This window comes from Lepisosteus oculatus, chromosome 1, assembly GCF_040954835.1.
Source record: "Lepisosteus oculatus isolate fLepOcu1 chromosome 1, fLepOcu1.hap2, whole genome shotgun sequence".
NCBI lineage: Eukaryota > Metazoa > Chordata > Actinopteri > Semionotiformes > Lepisosteidae > Lepisosteus > Lepisosteus oculatus.
In genome coordinates this window covers 6,850,373-6,869,765 of record NC_090696.1, presented here as the reverse complement: position 1 = coordinate 6,869,765, position 19,393 = coordinate 6,850,373, and the positions used below count along the sequence as shown (strand labels likewise).

At 48.9% G+C, this 19,393-nt stretch overlaps 1 protein-coding gene across 2 annotated transcripts in view; it reads left to right on the top strand.

Moving 5' to 3' along the window:
• Nucleotides 1-19,393, top strand: part of mxd4 (MAX dimerization protein 4) — a 38,352-nt gene that overhangs the window by 12,536 nt on the left and 6,423 nt on the right. The window contains exons 4-6 of one of the 2 annotated variants that reach the window (XM_069191517.1): nucleotides 13,594-13,708; nucleotides 17,455-17,614; nucleotides 18,927-19,387. In XM_069191517.1, coding sequence (XP_069047618.1) covers nucleotides 13,594-13,708; nucleotides 17,455-17,614; nucleotides 18,927-19,024 — 373 coding nt within the window. In that variant the 3' untranslated portion in view covers nucleotides 19,025-19,387. Of the gene's footprint in view, nucleotides 1-13,593; nucleotides 13,709-17,454; nucleotides 17,615-18,926; nucleotides 19,388-19,393 lie in introns of those variants that run through there. The other variant, XM_006629148.3, reaches the window with a different exon arrangement.

Here is a 19,393-nt window from a genome sequence, read left to right as displayed (position 1 = left end):
GTCACAAAGCATAGGAAAATGCAGGGTCATGATTTTCTAAAGTATCTGTGAAAACGTAGCTGTGTGTTTGAGTGTTGGAGCAGGGCTGTGAGTGAGTGAGTGTAGGAAGAACATTTTGAATGAGTGACTTTTAGAAGATAGCTGTGAATGAGTGACTTTTAGAAGATAGCTGTGAATGAGTGACTCTTGAAGGAGCGTTGTGAATGGCCTGTGAATAATCTCTTGTGTTTGTAAAATAACTGATCAAACACCATTAAGCCTTGCAATAAGGGAGAGATCAGGATTCACAATAAGCCTCTTAATGACTTTCAACCACAGCAAAAAATAATATATTAGAAAACACAATTGGACTGTCGCTGGCATTTCGGAATTAGAAAGGATCAAGTGAAACGTATTGGTTGCTGCTAGCACTGTTGTGCTCTTGGTGGCATCGGCTTGTCTGCTTTCAGCTCTGATGGCAGCTGTCTGGCACCCATGACCCGTGCCGCACAGTGACGCCCCCTACTGGGCCATTCCTGTTTACCTGAACCCAGCAGGACACTCTGCCTGAGGGTCAGACTGCATAGCTCTCCAGCTGGCCCCCTGGAGTGCAGGCAGAAGCATGTTTTCTGGTTAGATCTGGGGACCTGTGATCTGGAACCTTTGCCTCAACCCCAGCATGCAGCGCAGTGGTTCTGTGGAAGCATCCTAAATTTGCATGACTATGACTATGAAACACTTGCTGTGCGGATAAGACACCCAGCTCTGTAAACTGCAGAACGTGTAGAAATGCACAGACCAGGTGCAAGGCAGGAGGATCAGTGACAGCTTCAGTGTGACGAAGTCTGTCCCACGCGGATGGACAGCTGAATGGATGTGGACCCATGTTCTTCCTAGAACAGACAATCCAGCTTCTTCTGCCTCGTGTTTGTCCCCTGTGTCCTCCCAGTCCCTGCCTCCCTGCCCGGCCGACCCCGTGCCCTGCCAGCACGCTGCAGTGAGCTCGTTGCGCTCCTGTCTCAGCAGCTCTGGGCTCTTGCGCTCGGGGTACGCCTGGGAGGTCAGGCCTGCAGGACTGGGCCCGTGAAAGCTCAGCAGAGGTCAGACTCTCGCGCAGGAGCATTCAGGCGCTGAGACGCTAGAGCCCGGCCCCACCAGCGTTCCTGACAACACTGGAATGCCACGTGACCGAGGGGGAAATAAGACACTCCGCGGCTCGGGCCAGGGGGACAGTTTGTCCTGCGAAGTTGGGCGTTTTTTTCTTACAAGCTTCCACAATGCAGAGAAGGAGGGAGCTTCTAGTCACCTGTAACGGCTCGATTGGCGACTGGGAGCCCCGCGGGGCTGGTCTGGCCGGAAAGGCGATGAACTCGTGGGAGGAGGCGGCCGAGGGCGAAGTGCGTTTTCCCTGCGGTTTGTCTCGGCCGGAGCGAGCGGCGTGTGAGAGGAGCACGAGAGGGACGGGTCTGTGGCTCCTGCCTCTCTTGGCTTCTGTGAATGGATGTTCAGAAGGCAGGCGAATGTGTGACACGGATTCCGAGAGCGCGGATAACCTGCCCTGCCCTGACAGCCCTGGTGTTCACGATCCTCAGATCGATTACCTGCTGACTGCCCACCAGGCTAGTGGGCTGAGTGGCCTCTTCCTCCACCTCCGCCGTGGGCCTTGTTGAACCGCTGCCTGACCCCCCACCAGGGCCTCGAACTTGAACTCGACAGCTGCCCTCGCACTGAGAACCCGGGGCGTTTGTCCTCGGGGACCCTCGTTCCACTGCCTGTTTCTCGGAGGCTGCCAGCCTGCCAGCACTGCCAAGGATGGGGAGGGAAAAACGAAATAGAAAATTGTCAGCCCCCCCCCACATAAAGAATGGAGCTCAACATAACACGCGTGTCTGCTTGGCTTCATTTCGGGAACACGGTGATTAGTGTCTGCATGGAAGTGTGATGCGAAGAGATACTAAACTGTCAGCTGCAGGGGCGAGTATTGCTTTCCTGGATTCACGTAGGTCTTAACTCATTTAAGTCCTATTCTCTTCCTTGGACGTTTTTCCTGTTGACTGACCAGCTGAAAACTCCTTTTAAAAGACCCTCTATATCGAGTAGTTATGCTCTCCCGAAGTGCCTTTTTGTGCTGCAAACAAGAATTTGAACCACGAGCCGAACCAGTGTCTCCTTCAGTTCAGTTTGCCGAACATCAGTTTTCCACTGACGCTGTCGCCTGTCCCTGAGCTTGAGGGAGAGAATGATGACTGGTCACTTGGCCCTGCAGACTGTTCCCTGTGGTCACTTTTAAAGCTGAGGGATTTATCAGCGTGTCCAGTCCTGAACGTTCTTAAATTTTTATTAAGAAACTAAACATATGCAGATTATGTATGTTTATAAAAAATGTTTTTCTTTGTTCCAGAGTGAGAATATTATTATTTAGAAAATAATAATAATTGCTTACACTTATATAGCGCTTTTCTGGACACTCCACTCAAAGCGCTTTACAGGTCATGGGGACTCCCCTCCTCCACCACCAGTGTGCAGCCCCACCTGGATGATGTGACAACAGCCCATACTGCGCACACAGTACACTCACCACACACCAGCTCTCAGTGGGGAGGAAAACAGGGTGAGGAAGCCTGTTCATTGAGGGGGGTTATTAGGAGGCCATTATTTGTAAAGACCAGGGGGAAATTTGACAAGGACACCAGGGTTACACCCCTACTCTTTCCGAGAAACTTTTAATGGGCACAGAGAGTCAGGACCTCGGTTTTACATCTCATCCGAAGGGCGGCGTCTTGTCTACAGTATAGAGTCCCATTGCTACACTGGGGTATTAGGACCCACACAGACCGCAGGGTGAGTGCCCCCTACTGGTCCCACTAACACCTCCTCCAGCAGCAACCTGAGCTTTCCGAGCTACTGGCCAGACTCGCACCTGCTGAGCTTCAGTGGGCTGCCAGTCGTGAGCTGCAGGGTGATGTAGCTGCTGCAATTATTCTATTACGGGAAATTCCTTTGCAAGAGCAGCATCTTCACACGTCTCTCAGGGGGATCTCTGGGTTAAGAAGCCCCTGCTTTGTACCGCTCCTCCGTCTTCCCCCCTTGGCTGTGGAGTCGGTGAGAGAAGCCGCTTCAGAAGCCATGGTGAGCGGGCAGGGTGTGATGTTCTCGCCGGCTGTAGAGGTTCACCACTCAGAGCCCCGCGCCATCACAGCCTCCTGCGGGGTCTGCACCTCGAGCAGCAGCACATCCGCCCCCAGACTCCTGACATTTCTAATCTCTCGAAAGCGGCCTGCCCTCGGCGCCTCTGTGTAGCCACGCTGGTGGTTTCATGCCCTTGTCTGGGTTTCACCTGGGGCTCTCTCTGTTTCTGGTTTCTCTCTCACTCATCGCTTTGTTTTGCAAAACATCGATGATGAAGTCAGCACGGAGTGCGCGTCATTTCACTCTTATCGAAATAAACAACTGGGCGGCAGGGTGGCGCAGAGTTTAGCTTTCCTCCCTCGAAGCGCTGGGGCCCTGGGTTCAGTTCTTGGGGTGCTACCTGTTTGGAGTTTGTACTTTCTCCCCATGTTCGTGTGGGTCTCCTCCAGGAGATCTGGTTTATTCCCGTAGCACAAAGACATACTGGTAGGCGAGTTGGCTTCTGGGAAAATTAGCCCTGCTATGAGTGTGTGCGTCAGTGTGTGTGTCTGTGTGTGCCCTGTGATGGACTGGCGTCCTGTCCTGGGTGTGTCAGTGTGTGTGTCTGTGTGTGTCCTGTGATGGACTGGCGTCCTGTCCTGGGTGTGTCAGTGTGTGTGTCTGTGTGTGGCCTGTGATGGACTGGCGTCCTGTCCTGGGTGTGTCAGTGTGTGTGTCTGTGTGTGGCCTGTGATGGACTGGCGTCCTGTCCTGGGTGTGTCAGTGTGTGTGTCTGTGTGTGGCCTGTGATGGACTGGCGTCCTGTCCTGGGTGTGTCAGTGTGTGTGTCTGTGTGTGGCCTGTGATGGACTGGCGTCCTGTCCTGGGTGTGTCAGTGTGTGTGTCTGTGTGTGGCCTGTGATGGACTGGCGTCCCGTCCTGGGTGTGTCAGTGTGTGTGTCTGTGTGTGTCCTGTGATGGACTGGCGTCCTGTCCTGGGTGTGTCAGTGTGTGTGTCTGTGTGTGTCCTGTGATGGACTGGCGTCCTGTCCTGTGTGTGTCTGTGTGTGCCTGTGTGTGCCCTGTGATGGACTGGCGTCCTGTCCTGGGTGTGTCAGTGTGTGTGCCTGTGTGTGCCCTGTGTGTGTGCAAACGTGTGTGTTTAATCTCATCTCTTGATGAGAACAAGAATTAGACCGAGGCAAAAACACGTTTAGAAATAAACTTTTTTGGAAATAAACTGGATCGACAATGATCAATTGGTCAAATCTTTTTTTTAATCTGAATAATAATAGGCCTCAGCAGTTTTGAGTGATCGGTGTTATTTAAATTACAGCGGTTTATGTGTTCTGTCGTGTGAAATTACTTCTTTCGTGTTTGACTGTCATCATAACTTCCAATGTCCAGAAAGTGTTTCCTGGCACTGAGACACAAATCGAGCTGAACGTGAGAGGAAGGACTGTATTCCCGCCATCTTCTCCCACAGCCGGAGCCGGGTTCTGTTGGGCGAGCTGCACCTGTATCTTTGAGCGTGTTGGTCTGGACAGTGCCGATGGTTTCGAGGAAGACGGCTGAGATCCGCAATGCAAGTGCAGTCTTGTGTCATGAGTTCGTGTTTGGCCGAAGACGTGGAAAGGGGATTTCGAGACCGCCAGCGTCCACAGCTCCGTTTGTCTGTCGGCCTGCAGGGGCCGGCTGCTCTGATCCCTGCCTGCCGGGTGGGAGGGCGTGTGTGCGCGGGGTTTGAACGGCCTCTTCACGCCTGACAAATTCTCGACGGCACTGAGAGCCAGCCCGCGAAGTGTCTTCAAACTCGACCGGTGTAGAGCTGCGTCACCGTGCCTTTAAAACCAAGAGCGGGGCAGTTTTCCTTGACCCTTTTTGAGATCATTTTTTAAACCTACGAGGAAATCGGAAGGTTTTGGCTTCTTGTGGTGGCCAGCCTTCTGGGGCTTCTCGTAGATCAGTGTGGTTAAGGAACCGCGGCACGAGTTTTCATTTCTGATACCGTTTACACTGATATTAGTGTGACCACACAATCTCGGACAAGAACTCGAATGTCTTTACAGTGATTTCAGGCTTTAGGTTCAAACCTGTTTCTCTAGCTTTTGAGCCCTGCCCTTCAAAGACTTCACACCAGGCTAGGCTGCCTTATAGGCCTGGAGCTCTTGTCATCCAGCTACACGTTCATTCATTGTCTTGTTAGCCCAGTGGTCTGGATCGGTTTAAGGCTAGGTTATTAACTAGATTATTTCTCTCTGAAGAGTGGGGCAAGGGTGTACCTTTTTAAATGTACTTTGAAATCAAGCTCCTCAAACCCATCGACAAAGCAAACACAGTGAACAGTGAAAACTCGGAGCAGAGGAGGCATGCGGAAACTGATCTTACGTGGAGGAGCATTTTAAATATTTAAGTCTTACACGGAGAGTTGCGGGAGTGTGGAACGGGTGTCGCAGAGTCGTGCCTGCGGCAATTCTGCGGCTTCGGCACCACAGAGCCGCCTTTAGCTGACCTGAAATGACATGCGGTTGTCATACGTGCTGCGGGAGTATGGCACAAGTTTCCGATTCCCTGGCTTCTTTCAGGAATCAGCTGCTGCAACAGATTCTCAGATCAATCAGCTGCTAATTACCAAATGGGCTGAACGGCCTCCTCTTGAACAGCTAACCTTCCTGATCTTCTCATTGTACCAAAATGTAACCATGCAGATGTTTGACTGGATATTTATTCGTCAAGTGCTAAGCACAAAAGATCTCAATGTTAAGTTCCTTGTTAGAAGGGAATTTGTGGGCTCTTTCTGCCTGTGCTACTTCACATATCATCGTTTAAATTGAAGTTCTACTTCTCTAGTATTACGTTGTCTGGTTGCAACGCTGACCATCCTTTGATCCCAGATTCTCGATCGCTCTTCCCTCTCTTTGATTCGCTGTGGCTCTGGTGCTGTTCTTTTCCTGGCCCTGACCCAGGCCCGTCCACCCGCTGTTCCGGAGAGCCCGGGTCTGTGGGTTCTCTAGTACTGGCAGAGCGGGTGGGGGGGAAGTTGGCAAATTGGTCCATTTTAATGGGCAAATTGGTAGTTACTCTGAAATAAGAGCGAGTTTTGTGCCAGCTATACTATGGCAGATTCCTCTGCGGTGGGTGTTAATTGCCTGGTCAGCTGGTCTTGCCTGGTTCTCAGCTGGTTCAGTCATATCTGGAACCACCAGCTCTCTGGAAGTGGAGTCCTTGCCCCGAATCCCCTGCCCCTATCCCATGGAAAACTGTGATGAGCCCCTTGCGAGGCTGATGTTTCCCCGGGGGGGTAGGGTTCCTGTGTTCCTATAGTGCGTCACGTTGCGGGGAGACACTGTCCCGAATGGCCGAGCTCTGAGGTGTCTGGGATCTCCGGTCACTTTCAGATACGCTTACGTCACACCTCGGCCCGTGGTTCAGTCAGGTTGAGCGAGATAACGCTGACGCCCTGTGCACAGCGGCACGCGGGCCGCTACACTGGAAGGGCCAGAAACGCCTGTTCCCTCACACCACGCAGTGAAGGAGTTAAGAAGTGCTTTGTCTCGTCTCTGAAGTTCAAAGAGCCAAGGCTGCTTTCCAAACTTCCTGGGTTATTTTTAATTCCTGCTCGCCCGCTCGCTCGCTCTCTCTCCCTCGCTCTCGTTTCAGGACTGCTGTCACATCAGTATTTTCCATTCAGCCTCGGCAGGAGTGAAAACATTCGGCGGCGCTCTGTTGCGAGCCAGCGTTTCTGGCGTGTCAGGAGTGCAGGTGGAGATAGTAGCAGAGAGGGGGAAGGGGAGTCCTGGCGCGCTGCGGGGAACGCCCAGCAGCTCAGGTTTCTCTCGGGCCCTTTGAGAGGCTGGCTGCTGCAGCTGAGTACACAGCACTCCTGACTCTCTCTGAATAGCTCCTTATTTTTCTGGAAAAGAGAAATATTTTGACCCGAGTTCTGTTTTTTTTTCTCCTCCTTGCTTCCCGTGGTGGGGGTCCAGCTGTTCATGTGGCTCCTCGTGGGGCCACACTTGCTATTCACAGAAACCTGCAGTATTTCAGGGTCATTCTTTAATAGAGTAACACTGCACACTGTCATCGGGACTGGACAGAAACACACTGCACTGTGGACAGAGGTCAGTCCACACACACGCTGCACTGTGGACAAAGGACAGTCGACTGTCAGTCCACACACACGCTGCACTGTGGACAGAGGACAGTCCACTGTCAGTCCACACACACGCTGCACTGTGGACAGAGGACAGTCCACTGTCAGTACACACACACACACACACACTGCACTGTGGACAGAGGTCAGTCCACTGTCAGTTCACACACACGCTGCACTGTGGACAGAGGACAGTCCACCGTCGGTACACACACACAAACACACTGCACTGTGGACAGAGGTCAGTCCACTGTCAGTACACACACACACTGCACTGTGGACAGAGGACAGTCCACTGTCAGTTCACACACTCGCTGCACTGTGGACAGAGATCAGTCCACCGTCGGTACACACACACACACACACACTGCACTGTGGACAGAGGTCAGTCCACCGTCGGTACACACACACACACACACTGCACTGTGGACAGAGGTCAGTCCACTGTCGGTACAAACACACACACACACACACACTGCACTGTGGACAGAGGTCAGTCCACCATCAGTACACACACACACTGTACTGTGGACAGAGGTCAGTCCACCATCAGTACAGACACACACACACTGCACTGTGGACAGAGCTCAGTCCACTGTCAGTTCACACACACACTGCACTGTGGACAGAGGACAGTCCACTGTCAGTACACACACACACTGCACTCTGGACAGGGGACAGTCCACTGTCAGTACACACACACAAACAATCTAGAGATGCCAGTTATCCCACGTGTCTTGAGAAGCTGGGAAGAAACCATAGCTCCCACCATGAATCGACATGCACATTAGACTGTACAAGCTCAGCACAGTCCAGGAACTGTCAGGCAGCAGTAGAGTCCTCCTTATTTTTCCTCCATACTTTCTCCTTTGCTCTTAGATCAAGAAGCACTCCAGTTACCATCTGTCCAGTGCTTCTAAACACTAAGATACTTTAAAATCATTCTAAGTCTTCAGAGGAGCACCTTGTTAATGAAGACAAAAGTCAGATTTTCCATCAGCGGAGCTTCTGTGCGAGTACTGTCTTTGTGTTCAGCTGGAACGAGCTGGATTGGGGGCAGAGTCTCAGCTGCGACAGCCACCCAACCTGACTGCCTGGAAAACTCTGAATTCTCTGGTGACAAAAAAGTGTGTGTCCCTTTTGACTTTTGTACATGTAAGAAATGTGTTGTTGAGTCTGGTGCCTGTTGTTTTCTCCATGCCCTCATTGTGTGGTATGAAGAGAATGCAGGTGGACAGGTCCCAGGGAAGTTGGGCAGCAGGGTGTGATTTCTCACACTTCCCTGAGTTTCAGGCCCAGGCGTCAGAAGGTGTTGTGCCAGATGTTTATTATTGTCGGCTTTCTTGGATGCTGGGCTCATGTTGCAGCCTGGTGGGGTCTCGTGGGCGGAGGTGGCGTGAAGGAACTTAAAGGTTGTGGCTTCGGGTGCCACACTGAAGCTAATACAGTCAAAACTCAGTTAAACAGACTAATATATGAGAAATAAATACTGTGTATACAATTCAATACAAGCTTCATTGTATCTCTATATGTTTTATATGATATATATAATATATACATACAGTACCATATATGTATACAATATATACAGCATGTATATATTGTATCTAAATATGCTATATCTGTTTATGCCCTCTGGATTTTATAACCTATCAACACAGTCAATAAAATCGTTCCTGTGCCTTTTGGTATCGTAAATACACAAGCTCTTCAGTTCATGTGTTGTAAATATCCTGTATAAAATTCGCTAAAGGGTACGGAATACAAACACCCATCGTCAGTAAATGACCTACCCCTACAGGGTTCCATTGATATTCCTGAATTTTAAGCCTACGTAGGATTTCTTTTTACCTAGTTTTATTATTTGGGCATTTAACAGAGCTTTTTCTGCACATTGTAAGCAGTTCAGTGTATTTTTTAAAAAGACAGTTTTTTAAAAAATCCGCTTAAGCCTACGCAACGCAGACAACACCCATTGTAAACAAGTGGCCTAGCCCTGTACCAGTTGCCCTATACTTTGTCCTGTAATGGGGGAGGAGTCTGGTATTTCTGATTTTACAGACAAAATTCCCCTTCAAGAAGCCTTGAGCTGTTAAACCGAGGGCTTACTGTATATACGGTCCAGTTCGACGGCACGTCCCCTCAGCAGAGGAGGAGGACGGCTGGACTATTACGGGCCGTTCTGCTCTGGACCGGAGTGGGCAGGGCGGGGCCCCGCGCCTCACGGTCCTCGGAGACGGCGAGAAGCCCGCGGGGCAGGACCCAGTGCCCTACAGAGCCGACAACGACGCGGCTTCCTGTAGGAGCCGCGCGCACTGCTGTCACTATAGCAACCAGGCCTGCCTCTGGGGGCCCCTGAGAAAATACGGCCTGGCCCTGCAGGCAGCAGGCCCGAAAGGCGGAAAAGCCTCCTGGAGGTACTCGGTCCATGAGGTAACACCTCTCGGGCCCTGCATGGACGTCACTAAAGTCCCTGTAGGTGGCTGTGCGTCTTTGAAGAGAACTTCGTATTGTGTGTCAGGGCTGAGTGGGCTGGGAAAATATTTTGTTTTCTTTTCCTTTTTTGTTCATCTTATCCAGCAGGGGGGCACGGGTTCTGTGGGTTCAGGGGCTTGTTGGACAATCTTGATGTGTAAATTTTGGAGATGGGAAGACACAAAGTGCAGCGTCCGCAGTTCGCAACATTACATGCATGCAAATAAAAACAAATCCATATAAAACATGTAATCTGCAGGGAACTGTCATCCCTTGTGAGGTATACGACTTATTACTTATGTTAGAGCTCAGCTAAAAGTTTATGGTTTATCAAATGAGGAAACATTATATTTTGATGCAATGAACAATAAAGGTTCATTCCAAGCTGGAAAATATAAAGGAGAAAAACAACATTTTGGCTGGAGAGCGTTCTTGATGTTTTCCAATTCACAAATTGTTTTTGTGATTACCATTATGATGATGGAACAAGTAAAGGTTTATTCCACGCTGAAAAGAGAAGAAAGAAAACACCACGTTTCGGCTGTGGAGCCTTCTTTGGGTGTGAGAAAGACAGGGCAGTCAGCAAAGGTAATGTAGCGTGGGAAAACACAAGCCAGGAGAGAGGAGGAGGCGGGAGCAGGGGAGAGGCAGAGAGGCCACATTATGATGATTTCAAGTTTGAAACTGTAACTTTGTGTTCTGTGTAGGCTTGGAATCTGTGGTCTGCACTTTTTAGTACATATCTTCAGAATAAACAGCCAAACAAAAAAACTGAGGACACAAGTGGAAAGTAAGCACGTTTCAAATTAAGAACAGGTGGCCCTTCTTTACACAAAGGGTTGTGGGTGCATGGAACAAACTACCCAACCATCTTATTGAAACTCATTTCCTGACTGTTCTTAAGAAGAAGCTGGATGAGATGATTGGATAAATTAGCTACTAACCGCTAGATGGTCCACAAGGAGTACTATTGTTTGTAATGTCTAAAGGCTAGTTGTTGTGTATTAATGACTGCAGCTCTACGCAGTGCTGTAGTCGTGCTATGAGAGTCCTTCAGTTGTGAGATCTCAGCAGTTGAACACTTCTACGCCAGGCTTTTGCTCTGAAGTGGAAAAATAGTCCCTGCAAAAGGAGAACAAGGATTTGCAGTGTATTCTTTGTGAACACTAGCGAATTCCCACATATGAGTTCTTATAATTCTGTATAGGCTCCTAAATGAGATGTACTGTATATACATGGTCCACTCAGAGTAATCCCACTCATCTACACTTCGCAAGCAAATAATTGGAGACTCTGATTATAGTACACATCCTGTGGTAAATGCAGGGAAGAATACTGCGAGTAGGGGGCACATCTTTGCACTTCTTTACACTAAGGGTTGTGGGAGTATGGAACAGGCTACCCAGCCATGAGATCCTCGGATCAGTTAGCTGGTAAAACCAAAGCCGTCTTACGCTATGTGACTGTAAAAGGTTTTCCAATTTTTTTTGGCCCCATGGGCGCATCTTTTCTCTGGTAATGCAGTGGTCTGGATACAACAGCGGAAGAAGAGCAGAGCAGGAATAAATTCAGGTGGCTGGCAAGAGATCGAGACAGAGGCCCGGTTCAGAAACAAGCACTGTGTTTTGAAGAAGATCTTATCTGAGCTAGTTTGAGCTTGGCAGTCCGTTTAAAACCCAATACCAGCCTTACATCTATATAAAAGAAACACATAAGCTGCAGTACGTCTGTACTGTAAGCCTTTCTCTATTAACACTTCTCTGTAAGTATTAACAAAGAATATTAGTAACTCAGTGTCAATATCAGTCATTGACACAGACTGCAGCCGGTCCAGTTCCTGGAGGCTCTTGTCAGTGGCGGGTTGCTCAGGGGCAGAAAGGCCGCTGGGAAGTTGCTCAGCTCCTCGGGTGGTTTGGCCCTGGCGAGGATAGCAGACGGCTGTAGTTGAGGATAGTCACAGCGGTGGAAGAGGTTACGATGGAGAATAACACGAGGGTGTCTAGAATTTACAAATATGGACTGTAAAGATGTACTCTGGATTATTAAAACCCCTCCTTTATTCCTCCTTTCTTGAATTTGATATTTCAGCCCTGCTCTTGTGTCCAGTCGAGCTAAGCGACAGCTGTACTGGAGCTAGCCTAGTACGCAATGTGTGCACTGCAGCAAGCGATCTGACGTCAACCGAATTCGCCCAGAGCTTCCATTTGGCAGGGCTCGCCGTTGCTGTCCTGACATGGGCATTACCCTTCTGTTCCAGTTATATAATACAGGACAAAGCCCATTGTGCCCTGCTCGCGCTCTGCCCCGTCAGACAGCGTGAATTTCTGTTCATACGGCTCGTTAATCCAGTAAAAAACAAACACAGCAACACAGAGCTTGCTGCGCGGCCCTCCGCACAGATGTGCGGCCTGAGAGCTGCGACGCCGCCAGCGTGTGGCGGTTTGTGTGTGCGTGTTTCTGGAAACAGTATCCCGAGATGCAAGCCTGTGAATGTCCAGTGCAGGTGGAACTTCCACAGGATTGCCATCAAAATAAAAAGAAGTGGGATCTGGGGATTAAAGTTGTATTTCTTTGGCTTAAAAAGTGTAATAAATACTCAAGAGCACATCTATTCTGATCTAAAAGCACCACCTTGGTTTGTCTTTTGAATAATTTGCCGGCTCTATACTCGGAACTTGTTGGTAAACTGTAGGTGGCTCAACTGCATATTTAAAAACAAAGAGGGGCGTCTGTGACGAGTCCAAGGCGCGGAAATGGAGGAGCCTGTCGCAGGCGGAGCTCGGGATGCCAGGAGAGTTGGAGGAGCAGAGCTCGGGTGCGAAGTTCTTCCGTGGCTCGGGGAGTGTGGGAACGCTGTACAGATGTGCACAGCTGGATGGGTGCACAGGCGGGGGGTGGGGGGAGAGATTGAGGCTCCGACACGCAAGACACGGTCTCCTGTTGACCACATGGGCAATCAGGGGTCCTTGCATGTAGCAGCTGTGCTTCCACCTCGTGGACCCCTGTAGGTGGTCCCAGCTCTTTCTCAGCTGGCTCGGTGCGGTTTCGTTGCGCGTCGTGTGATGACTTCAGAGGGGTGAAAAGTTTCTTTTGAAATGTATCGCAGTTTGTAACTCCCAAGAAGTGGTTCTAACTGGAAATGAAATGTTTCTCATCACGGTGATTACACAAGCCAAGAGTGGTCGAGTCCTCGGTGCGCATTAGCCCATGACAGAGCTCGCCTCTGCAAGGGCCTTTACTGGGGACTGTTGTTGGAAAACCCTTCGAAGGCAGTCCCGAGGAATTTCTTAGATTGCATTAACGTGGATGATTGACATGTTGAAATTGTCCCTTTAGTGTGCTGGACACACAGCACTCATTAACACGTTTCCACAAATGCGAAAACCCTCTGGATGCATTCAGATCTGTCTGCACCAGGGATCTCTGTATCTCTGGGAATCCCAGTCATCGACTTGGGGTTTATCTGGGGTCTCACTGTAACCAGGTGCCTTGCCGATTTTGTTACCGCTTAAAATTAAAGCCAAACTCCTGAACTTTTTTTGCGGTGCGCATTTCTCGGTTTTTGAAAAGATCTCGCCGTATCTTGCTTTTTATTTTCCCTCTCTCTTGAAATCCCCCCACCTTCACGTCAATAAGGAGCTTAGACCGACACAGTAACGAGTCCCAATCAAAACTCTGATTGATTCATCAATGAGGGGAGGGGATGTTATTTACTTCAGCTCCCAGATCATGCCAGGAATTCCTTGGCCCAGTACAGGTCACCCTTTGGGACCTCTGACTGGAAAAATGGAGAACTTCTTGGGGTTTCTCTTGAGAGCGTAGCTGTGTGTGTGGCGTCCGAGAGCTGTGCCCAACGCCTGCCTTTCCGTCTCTTCCAGACGTGCCAAACTGCGGCTCTACCTGGAGCAGCTGAAGCAGCTGGTGCCCCTGGGGCCCGACAGCACTCGACACACCACACTGAGCCTCCTCAAGAGAGCCAAGATGCACATCAAGGTAAGGCAGCATGCGTGGCCCTGTCCTCCCAGCCTGCAGGGGGCGCTGTCAGAGCAGGACTGCAGCCCCGGAGACTGGACTGTGGGAAGAGTCGTGTGTTTTACCCCTTGGGTTATCACGATACCTGCAAAGGCAGTGGCCCTCAACTGCTGAGCCGAACCGCTCTGATCCGGCTGGTTGCTCAGTGGAGTCGATCAGCTCGAAGCCTGTGTTTTCGTGCTTATCTTGGGTATTCTGCTCCTACAAAACCTACAGCAGGGCTGGTGAAACTTAAGGTTGTCTTTGCCTCAGTCTAGTGTCACACTGACCATGCAGCCTCTTCGACGCAGTCCATCACTTTGGCTTCCTGTACGTCTCACTCTTTTGGTGTTGTGGTGATTGAGCTCTTGGGAAAAGCTTGTGGTTGTCAGCCCCATTACAGAGCACGAACAAAGGATAGGAGCTTGTGCTTAAGCATCCCTGACCTCTCAAATGCGGTATGTCATGAAAAAAACATTTTTTAGAAAATGATTTCGGTGTTTCATTTTCTGCGCCTCTCTTCTGAGCCGGATTTTAACAAGAAACCTGTTTATGCCAAGCAGATCCAGGCTCATCTCATATTGTCCCGAAGAGGTTTTCTGAAAGCTCCCCTTTTTGCCCAGAAGTATTTTCAGTCCTTGTGAACCGGTATATTCCAGGACTGTTTTAAAATGGCCGTGAGCACTCCTCTATGTGGCTGACTGCTGGTTTAATACAGTGCTTCACACGGTTAGGAATATTTGTAGTAAAACCAACTTAAAACTGAACATAAATTCCTGTCATTCCAAACATATACTGTATCTCCTAATGCTGTGTTTTATTTCCATTTTTTGATAAATGTGTACTCAATGCAGGTTCAGGGAGCAACAGAAGGGAAGACAAGTCGCACCGTAAACCAACTAATAAAGTAAACATTTATTTACTAAATGTAATAAAGTCTTTATTTTTCAAAGCTTGCGTTAGCAGCCCTGAGCAGGGGCCTGGAGATTGCGTGCTGCTAGCGAGGGTCGGGTCTGTGTATGCTGCCTGAGGCTGGGTCTGTTTAATGCTTTGAACGGTTAAATGTTGTTGACTTGGTACAGTTGACAGACCCGGGTCCTGCCACAGTGCAGTGCGATAGACAAACATGAACACATGGGCCATATATTTATAACACTTAGGCGCTTAAATCTCCATGGGAGGTATTAGGGACTTAAGCTCCTAAGTGTTTTGAATACAGGGTTCATAATCTCCAGTTAGTAACATGGTGCTTATGTGTACTAGTTTGTTAGAGCACCTTCTAGCTAAATAACAAAACCTGATTTGGCGTACATTAGCCAGCATCCTTGCGCTTAATTTACATTTAAACCTGAATTACCTGGACAAAATTAATATGGTAGTTTCATTTCAGCCAAGCCAAAGAGGTGACTAGACCTGCTGAGCTTCTGAGATTCTGGCACCTATCCACAGAGACTTCTATTTGAAGTGCATATTTGAGTGAAGGAATCTGACTGCAGTACGTTGTTCCAAGATACTCTCACCTGGGACTTCAGCTCTCAGCATTCCAGCTCCAAACCCAGAGTCTTAACCCCTGTTTTCCCCATTCCTTTAACAGAATCGTCAGACTTTTAGTTTCACGCTGTACAGAACTATCTCCATACTGAGAAGCTTTAAAGTTTAAAAATAAAATGGCGAAACAGAGACTGATCTGGAATATGTAACAAGCATAAAATAAAAAAAAAAGAATTATCAGCAGTCCAAACATGACAGGTAGCTGAATTGTAATGTTTTGTTAATGTCAGTCTTTGTACACATATTGAGGTAGATTCCAAGCGAGCAAGCTTGCCTTTTTGAAATATGTACTGCAATGTCTAGACATTTATATGGTTGCACTTTAGCAAAGCCTGGGTGTACCTGTGTCAGTCTGATACCAGGTGATAAAGAAGGGAGTTGTTAGCGCATCTGTCCTAGGGCTTGTTTGTGATGCAGTGCAAGTTCGTGTGATGTATTCCCCGTGTGCTTGTTTTCAGAGGAACTGGGGATTTGCAATCTGTGTTTTTGTTTTGGGATTGTGAGCCAGTGGAGGTTTTGATTTCCTGTGGTTCCTGCACGGCCCATTAATTCAGACGCTCATTAGCGGGACGCACAAATTGCTCTCCCAGCCGCTGAACCCTGGCGGAGACAGGTTTTAAACGGTCACAGGACGTCTTGTACGCTTTCTGGGACAACCTAACCAGCCCGAAACACTCCCCGCTTGTCATGCTGAAAGATCGGGGATCCGCCACAGCCCCTGAGATTGCGTGACCCAGTTGATGCCTCAGCGCCTGCAAAACTTTGTTTTTGACACTGTGCTCCTGAAACTTGAAATAAGAACAGAGCTACCAGGAGCTAAAGCAGAACTGGGTCTGTGCCGTCAGGGTGTGATTTGTCTTCTGCTGGCGGAGGGGCTAGTGTATCAGCAAAGTCTGCGATTGCCGATTTGTGCCAGGAAGAAGGTGAATGTGTTATAGAGCATCAGTCACGTGTCGAGGGGAGTGGTTGTAAGTGTATTACATAATCCCCTGGCTTCTGAATGCTTGAAAAAGAGCAGTTCCATTCAAAATAAAGACGTACAAAGCTGAATGGCCACATGTGTTGAGGTGTGTTCCCGCATATTCAGCTAGTCATCTGCAAAGTGTTGATTCAGTGCTCTCATTCCATTTAAAAGGACCAGGAACACGCTGTACTGCACATTCGGTGTAATAAACTGGAAAATGTTTCTCTGTTTAAGTGGAACACTCATGTGATTATTCCCATAAAACTTTCATTCTTGAAATGCCTGAATCATAATTTGCATTTAACCATCAGTAAAAGAAATGCAATAAAATCTTGACTGACCTTGTAAATGTAAATGTTTCAGAGAAAAGTACAGTTAATTCAATTGTTATTTCAATTTCTCTGGTCTAGTCTTTGTACGGGTCCGGTCAGTGGCCTGTTTAAAGAGTCCACACTGCAGTCACGTACCGCAGAGTCAAGATGTGCTTCGGATTAAAACCAAGGCCGCGATATGGGACCAGTGAGATGTTTTGTCATTTCTCACTCACTCTTTGACTGGAATAGTTCAAAACTGGAACACAGCTGCTGAAGAGCACATTGCAGCACGTTCCACTCCAGGCCTGGATGTGTTGTGTGCGCAACATCGTACACCTGGGCCAAACTCGTCCTCAGGGCTGGCCGTGGTCTAGCTTGACTCGCCGGGTCTCTAAACTAAATCTCACACGAGAGGAAAATGTTCATCTTTTTGGGTTTTTTTAATATATGATTCGGAGTAAGCTGACTTCTGCCGACTAGAATATAAAAATATTTTAACCTCACATCTCTCACTGTGGCTTGATTCTGCTTTGGTCATTTCAGATATCCCGTCTAGCCTCTGATTTTGTTTTTTCAACGGCTTCTGATGTTTAAGGGAAGGAAAAGATATGTAATTGACTAAATCTGATTAGGAGTGAGCACAGCTTGGAAACAACACTCGGCTGTGTTTTACTTTGATGTTGACGAATGTAAAGCTGCTCTTTAAAGTTGTCGTTGTTGTAGCTGCCCTGAGCTTGGAGTGACTGGCGGTGTGTTGTGCACCCTAGTTCTTCCTGACGCATCAGCGGATCCTGATGTTAAAGTTGGATCTTCTGGCCTGACAGAAGAAAAAGGGTGAGGAACGGTTTGTTCACGACCCTTCGGCCCTCCCTAAAGAAAAACGTCTGTTTGTGCTGCAGAAACTGGAGGAGCAGGACCGCAAGGCCGTCAACGTGAAGGAGCAGCTGCAGCGAGAGCACCGCTACCTCAAGCGCCGCCTGGAGCAGCTCTCCGTGCACGGCCTGGAGAGGGTCCGCACTGACAGCATGGGCTCCACCATGTCCACCGACTCTGAGCAAGGTACGGCCCCCGCCTGGCCCCGCCCCTGTTCCGCCTGGCCCCGCCCCTGTCCTGCTCCTGCCCTGTTCAGATCCAGCCCTGACTCCGCCTACGCTGAGCTCCGCCCCCGCCCTGCCCAAACCCCGCCCTGTGCTGACTTGTCCCGCCCAGTCTCTCCCGGGCCTTGCCCTCCCTGTCCAGCTCTGTGTTAATGTATGAATCCTGTTTCGGTGGAGCCAAAACTCCAGGGAATCACAAAGCCATACTAAAGCTGGACTAGCCCTGGTGTAATGTGTAATAAAACCTGCACTGCCTGTCCGGATTCCTGGAATTCCCACAGGGATTCTGGATTGCCAGAACCCCTAATAACATGAGAGCAACCTGAGTTCTTATTCCCAGGGAGCACATAGTCAGCTGTTAACCACTAATAGATCAGGAGGAATAGATCAGGAGTCCAGATAAAGCTGTACATGTAGTGCTAATAACTAGAACATTGCAGCCTAATAACCAAAATACGTTTCTGTCATGAAAGCCTGGGGCTTATGTTCAAATTACTGTTTTTTTCTTTGAAAGGAAAGGTCATCAGTTCATATTTTTGCCGGTTTTGAAAGTGTTAACTATGCATTTGAATTCCTCGAGCTCAAAGTGTGGGTGGTGAGGTGCTCTCTTCTTTTCTGAAGTGCGTGCAGGATTAAGGTTACTGTGCGGTGTCCATTACCACGCTGCCATAATAGAGCTCCTGGGAGCAAGGCTGTAATCCTGCTCCGGCTTGTAATACAGCCGGCTCATTCGACACACAGGTCGTCTGCAGCGAGCTGATTGTGTTTGGGAGGGTAAGCAGTCTGTACTCGTGTGAAGAGAGACCGGGGTTATTAGTGCTTTCTCTTCCTCTCCTGGTGCTAGTTCGGATTTTGTGGCTGTAGTGCCTTTAAACATCGTTTGCCTTTGTGTGATTCTGCTAGGGATATAACACTTTAACAAGAAATTTAAGGAGTTTTGAAAATTTTAACCAGACTAACAATAACTAGGAAACATTAAAAAAAAACAACAGCCAGAGAACAAATAGCTACAACTTGCTTATGCATTCTTGCAGTTTTCCTGTTAAGATAAGAACAGAGCTGAATTCTGTGACAGACTGATCACTCCAGAGCGCCTGTCCTGTAGAAACGAACCCTCTCCATCGTCATCTCGTTGATCAGCTCTTGAAACAGGGTGCACTGCCAGATTTCCATTCTTCACGGATATTGTTTTGGCCAGGAAAGGGGTCTTGCAGGAAACTACTGGTCTCTTCCTGGATGTATCACTGAGCAGAACCCTTCTCTTGACTTTGCAGACAGTCCCTGCTCCGTTCACCTGGAACGTCCCTACACAGCAATCGTAATCGACAGCAGCCTCGTAATAAAAGCATGCAGAAAAATGTCAATTGTATAATGTGACTTTTCCGTGGTGTTTTCTGATGTGCACCCTGTATTCACTGGGGGTTTGCAAGGTTATGTGCATTACTGTAAATCTTATTATGCCGTCATGATAGTCGGTTTGAATTGTAATGTGCTGTTGGCTCTGTAAGGTGATCTAAGCCGGTTCGTCGTACTGTTGTGAAAAAGCCGGGGCACCATTTTCTTCCTATGTTCGAATTAAACAAGAGAGACCTCTCTGTTCTCCGCGTTCGTGTCGGCAACAGCTGCTGCTGTTCTCTTCACCCGCGGGATGTAGCCCGGTGAACAGCGACTGCCTGTTGTGGGGGGTGTATTTGGGGCATGGGGGCCGTGAGTAAATGGTGTCTGTCTGTCTGTGCCCACG